Here is a 6,481-nt window from a genome sequence, read left to right on the forward strand (position 1 = left end):
GCATAATCGTTGGTATAGTAATAGTACTTCTCAGAGTACTACACCCCAAACCCTTCATAGGTTGTGTACCCTTACAGATATATATATTTATTTATGTATTCCCTTTCAATCCAATGGTGTAAATTAAATTGTAGTTGTTACGCTATCCAGTGGTTAGTATTAATATCCAATAATTCCTGGCTACATTAGCATTATAATCGCACCTATAATAATAATCAGTGATCAGATAGGCATTAATGCATGTGTTGCTACGTTTCCTACAGGATATATTTGCATAATTAATACTAACTACTCTGATACACGTGCAACATCACAACGGAAATTAAGTATCAATTTATTAGAACTAATTTTCTCTTTTTTTATTATTATTAATTACTTAATATTATTTTATTAGCAATAATGAAATTTTATGGAAAAGATGTAAGTAAAAAAAAATAATTTTATTGACTTAAACCATGATATAAGTTCCGAGTGTAAATACCTATTCTAATATATTTAAATTTGATTATAACATATGTAATCCTTCCGGAACATAACTTATAATATAATTATGAGAGGCGTATAAATATTTCTATCGCTACACCGTGTAAGGAATTGTTAAGTGGAAATCTCTTCACAGAGCCATAGATTTATTTACAAATTTACAATAATATAAATATGAATTAATATTTGACTCTTTAAATAATTATTGTTGTTGTTTTTTACGTAGGTAGATAAGCTGTATAACTGTACTTCAGTTCGATTTGTACTCATCGAACTATTGATAGATTAGCAAAAAGTAAGTCTTCTATTCTTCGTCTATTATTCTTTCATGATACAGTTTCCTGCCTCAAAAAAAAAAAATAAATAACGCGAAAGTTAAATATTGAAATCAAATTATTAGCCATACAGTGCAGATTTATAACAACTGTTTTATATTTACGAACAAACATACGACTTATATATTGAAGTTGATAAAAAAATTGCATTTTAAGTAAGCAAATATCTATTTGGAAAAAGTATCTATATATCAATATATAAAAGTATATTAAAAATCGATTTTTTAAGTACCGCATGTCCGGAATACTATTAAAAGTTAGTTCTGGAAATTTATTTTCTACGAGAGCCTATTTCTCGAAAACTCAATTAGTGATTTAAAAAATAGTTTTGAGCATATTTATTACTTATCCACCCATACCTCGCTGGAATACACCTGATACTGAAACAGTATATAATCATGGTATGCATTTCACACTCCTTCCTCTCCTTTGTCCTACTTCTATTAACAACTAGTCGATCGCGACACGCTTATATGATAAAAAGTAGATCTTATATACAGAAAAGTTGGCCACCCCTGGTTTATTGCCTTCCTCTGCTTTATATATATATTTTTACTCTTTCTATTCACAGTGTAATTGTTTTAGCATATTTTACACTGTTTGTATCTTGTTATCATTTAGGTCTTACGGAGTTCTGTCTACGACAAGTTATTAATTTTAGTGTTAATTACAAAATAACCGGTAAACGTTATGTCGGTGAATTGAATGAAACGGTGTTAACGTCGGAACAAACTAAAAACATGAATTCTTGTTTATTGTGATCTCATTTAGAAAGTCGCACTCTGGAACAATACTTAAATATAAATTAAATTAGAATAGAATTGATTTGGTATCCTTCATTAATGAAATTAAAAAAACTACTTCATATCTTTTTGTAGTAAGGTTTCCTCTATCCACGATATGTAGTTGGAGACCCTGGTGTATTCACCCGGAGCATTTGGTATACTGCAAGCTGCTCCGTAGGAAACTACTCCAACTAGAATCTGCACGCAATCATCTGGTTTCTTAATTACTAATGGACTACCAGAATGACCCTGGAAAAATATAATTTATATTTAAATTAGGATAACTCATAGAGGTGTTTGTTGTTCTTGTTTATACATATACAATCATGGTTACAATTTTTTTATTTTTTTAAGAACCAGATCTTGAGGTAGTGTGGCTCTCTAACCCATTAAACCACCATCTTGTGCAACAACTGAGCTAGCCCAACTAACTGCTTCTTTCATATAAAAGTCTTGGTTGTATGGTATAGCCCATTGGCTGGTTTTCCAATTTAGTGTGTCTACCTCGCTTTTAGAGTTTTAGTTCGTTCAGAAAAGGAAGCCGCATTGTTTGAAGGAGAACTTCTTCAACAGGTGCCATTTCAGGATCAGCAAGAATTTACATCCTCCTGCTATGTTTATTCCCATACTTTTTTCAATTTCTTCGTTGATAAGTATTCCGTTCATTGTCGTTTCTATTGTACCTGGGTCCATTAACTATACCTCTTAGTACTTTGTTTTGTGTTATTAAAATTACATTTCTTTGTACAACCCTACAGTTAAGTCCACACGGTTTAAAGAACTTGTTTGTACAACAATACTTTTTTTTTTCAACTGTTAGTTGAATTTCATCCTAGCAGCCACTAAATTTTCCTTAATTATATTAAGTTCCTCTTTTATTTTTTCAAATGCTCTTTCTAGTTAAGTCTTGCATCCTGCGTGACTTCCAGATACTTTGAACTGCCGTATTTGAATAGGGAATTTCTTGTCTGTTAATATGAATCTTTTCCTTATCTGATTTTCTTTTCATAAAATTAATTTATGATTTACCTTCATTTAGTTTGATTATTTTTTTTTAGTTATTGGAATTTACTATTGTAAAAAAAATACAAAATGTAAATGTTCCATAATTGAGCCTTGGAGCTCTTTTGATGTTTCCTTGATATCATTCTTGCTAATATAGCAGAATCATCACAAATATCGCACAGTTGTTTTTCCCTATTGGATAAATCTCTGGTGAGTAATAAATACAGAATGAGACCAAGTACGCCACCCTGTGGAACACTCGCTTTTATTTTCCTTATGGTCGAATATTTTTTCTCTTGTCTTACACTGAAATATCTGCCACTAACGTATGAATATAGTAGTACATTTAATTATATTAAGAGATCTTTATGCAGTTTCGATTCAAGCCCTCGGTGCTATGCATTATCGAATTCCTGTGCTACATTTAAGAAGACTGCTGAGGAAATTTTCTTTTCTTCAAGAGCCCTCTCGATCTCGTATTTCTATGCACTTATTCAATAGCTGAGTGGTTATCTCTAAACTCAAACTGGTGATTCGGAATTTCTCTCACCTCTAGCACTGGCTCTAATCTTTTTTAAAACAGCCTCTCAGACAGTTTAGAGGTCGCTGGTAATAGTGAAATTGGTTTGTACGATTTTAAGTCTGTCGGTGCTTTTCCAGGCTTTAAAATCGTTCTAACCTCCGCTTCACCGTTTACTTCAGTCTGAGGGCCGCGTTTATGAGCTTCTATAAGTTTTTTCTGTAAAAAATTCGTTTTGAAACTTATTCATAAACTCAACGACTTTAGGAAACATTAATTCGGGGGAAGAGTCTGTAGATATTTGTTGGATGCTGTTCTTTAAATTCTTCTGTTTGCTTTGATGTAGCCGCATATTCTAACCTTCGAATTATTGTTTTGAAAAACGTAGTTAACAAAATAGGAGATTAACTAGAAGAAGTTGTTACCAGAAATTATTGTCTTGGTTCCGCATAAAATGCTTTATTATGGTGGCGTTTTGACAGTTGGTGTTTACGCTACAAATTCTACTTCAGAAAGATGTTTGAGGCACTGACCTGGAAACTTTAACCTGTGACTTATAGTTTTTACTTTTTGCCGTCTAGATATATTCGAAGGATGTTGAGCCTTCGAAGTCAGTCAATGTTGGTCAAATCATAAGTGTAATATGCCTTTATTTAATAATTAATTATTGATAAAAACAATGATTATTACTTACTGAACACGCAACTGTTCTGTTGCTCCCGTCAGGAATTCCAGCACAGAACATGAAATCTGGCTGATGTCCCAGCGGTGTTTTAGGGTTGTCCCCACTGAACCTCAGCCTTTTACATTCCGTGTCATTGTAGATTTCCATATCTGTTTCAAGAATCTGAACTCTAAGATCATTGTCTGCAAAAACGAAAATTATTTTGTTACTACAAGATATATTCAAATATTTATTTTCTTTTTAATGATATTATTCACAAAGATTTAGGGAAACCCTTTATACCACATAAGCCGCAAAGTTTTACTTTCAGTTACCGATACATGGAATATATAGTGAGGGGCACTATAACGATCGTACGAAATTTCGAATTCGAGTTTTTGACGAAAGTGCTCGTTTTCAGGTTACGCGAATGGAAATAACTAGGGTCTCACAAAATGATATGGCTATGTGCTTGTGTGAACAGCTTAGCTCAAAAACGTTAGTTCATGCGAATCTGAAATTACATATTTAAGGAGGGTACTTTTCCTGTACAATAAATACATGTCTACAAATACTAAATACAAATATATATTTTTTTTATCAATTTAACAATTTCATTACATTAACTTGTCAATTTTATTCTCCATATCTCACTCTCTCAGACCTCCCCTTTCCAGTGATCGGCTATCCTCGTTCGATCCGTTAAAGAAATTTATCATTAGACAACAACGTAAAGTCAAACCAAAACATAATAATCATTGCAGTAGATTAGGTTATAAAAAGAAATAAATAAATTTAAAAAAATATATCGATTTTGGAAAAACAAAATAAAAAGTCGGTTAAAAGAAAAAAAAATCTTCCTCAAAAGTACGTTTCATTTATTATTAATTTATATTTATTTATTTATAAATTTATTAGGCACGTTATTTACTCTAAATTAATATTATAGAAGGAAAGAATTTGATAGTTATTATGCAATATGCTTTATGAATGTGTTATGACTTGAAAGAAATAAAAATTTGATATTCGTTGTTTTCAATTTGAAAAGTACTAAAATACGAATTTTTACTGCTAGTGAAAGTTCTGCGATTTATTTTTTTAAAATAATATAATAATAAAAGCTTAAACATTTTAATAAAATAGTATAAAAAAAAATGTATTTTATACAAAATATATTTTACATTTCGGTAACGTTTCGACCTTTCTATTGGGCATTTTCAAATATTTATACCTTCACACAAGTTATTATATAAAAAGTATTTTTAATTATACAACTGCTGGATACAGTTTTAATAAAGGTTACGGAAACCGAAAGTTCGATACCGCCGCTGTGTACAAGTTTCCCGGACACAGCAGTCCAACATGGAAAGTTTCATTAGTTTGAGAAATTTCATGGATTCCTATAGTGAATTTGACACAGCTATAACAAGTAAATCAGATGTAGCAATTTAATAGTATTTGAAATCATTTAGCAAACTGCAAATAAAATCGAAAATACTCTCTTCCCTGAGAAGAACTTTCCATTCCTGGATAATTGAATAAACATTTACACCCACTCAAACGCTCAAAAGCATTAGTAACATGGTGACGTTATAAAGTCAGGGTAGAGAGGTTTTTTTTATAGTTAATCACAGATTGATCAATTAATAATTTGGGCATATGTGGAAATACACCTGAGGAATATATTTCATTAGGTTTTATTTACCTATAAATTATACCAAGTATAAAGCCCGCAAACTGCTTGGGACAAGAATTTTACGTTTTTCGAGGATTTATACAATTTTTTTTCTAAGTTTTCAAATATAAACTCTTTTCCAGACTTACCGGTACCAGTCCTTCCCCAGCCTGTCATATTAGCTCTCTTTTCAGTTATCTGTTTTTCAGTTTGGAGGCAAACTGGAAATACATATGGACTTTCAATCTTTCTATCAATTTTGAAGAGTGCGATATCGTGATGTGACTTGGAACTTGAGTATTTCGGATGAATGATTATCTCAACAATCCTCTTGTCCACATGAGCAGAATCTTCCGAGATTTTGTACGCGAAGTCTCCTAACCTGACCCAAGTTACTCGGCCTCTGGAATGGAATAGAGATGATAAATATCTTGGAAGAGGTTGCTATTAAAAAAAAACATAGTTCAGATTATTGAAATGAAATGAATGAAGGGAGTGAAATGAAAAACATTTTGTTTTTTTTGGTACCATAATCCAATAAGAATAATTAGATGTAATTTAAGTAGCAATTGTTACATGAAAAGAATCCCAAAAAAAATGAAAATAATAAAATTATACATACCTATTATGTAAAATATGTTTTTTTTTTTTTTTCTAGCCCGCGGAACCTTCATTGAAATTGTCTAAAATGGCTCAAATGACTAATTAAAAAAATATTAACGTACTTTTAAATTTTCTTATTTGTAATGAATAACAAATTTCCATTGTTAGAAATATTAAACAATTAATAAATATAAAATATTTTAAAAAATGATAAATAATTCAAGACGAAAAAACGGAAAATTGAGACAGAAATACGAGAATATCCTACCATCCCTCCCGAACGCAAAATGGATTTATATTTATTATTTACACCTCCATAACCTCTAAATCATGAATTTTTATAATAAGTGAAAGATCTGTGATGCCCAAACCGCATCAGATTTTTAGATAATATTGTTATAAAGTATATAT

At 30.9% G+C, this 6,481-nt stretch overlaps 2 protein-coding genes across 2 annotated transcripts in view; one reads left to right on the forward strand and one right to left on the reverse strand.

Annotated features, from left to right (window-relative positions):
- The window catches only part of LOC106686361 (acid sphingomyelinase-like phosphodiesterase 3b), a 483,558-nt gene that overhangs the window by 437,867 nt on the left and 39,210 nt on the right, over positions 1–6,481 (forward strand). The gene's annotated exons all lie outside the window — the stretch shown is intronic.
- Positions 462–5,870, reverse strand: LOC136795946 (serine protease snake-like; the record flags this gene model as incomplete). Its single annotated transcript, XM_067048159.1, is given in 3 exon segments — positions 462–1,852; positions 3,823–3,995; positions 5,617–5,870. Coding segments are annotated over 3 exon segments (604 nt in total), but the record flags the coding sequence as incomplete, so codon positions are not given.

The sequence above is a fragment of the Halyomorpha halys genome, unplaced genomic scaffold, assembly GCF_000696795.3.
Source record: "Halyomorpha halys isolate HHAL.00 unplaced genomic scaffold, Hhal_1.1 Scaffold812.1, whole genome shotgun sequence".
Lineage (NCBI taxonomy): Eukaryota > Metazoa > Arthropoda > Insecta > Hemiptera > Pentatomidae > Halyomorpha > Halyomorpha halys.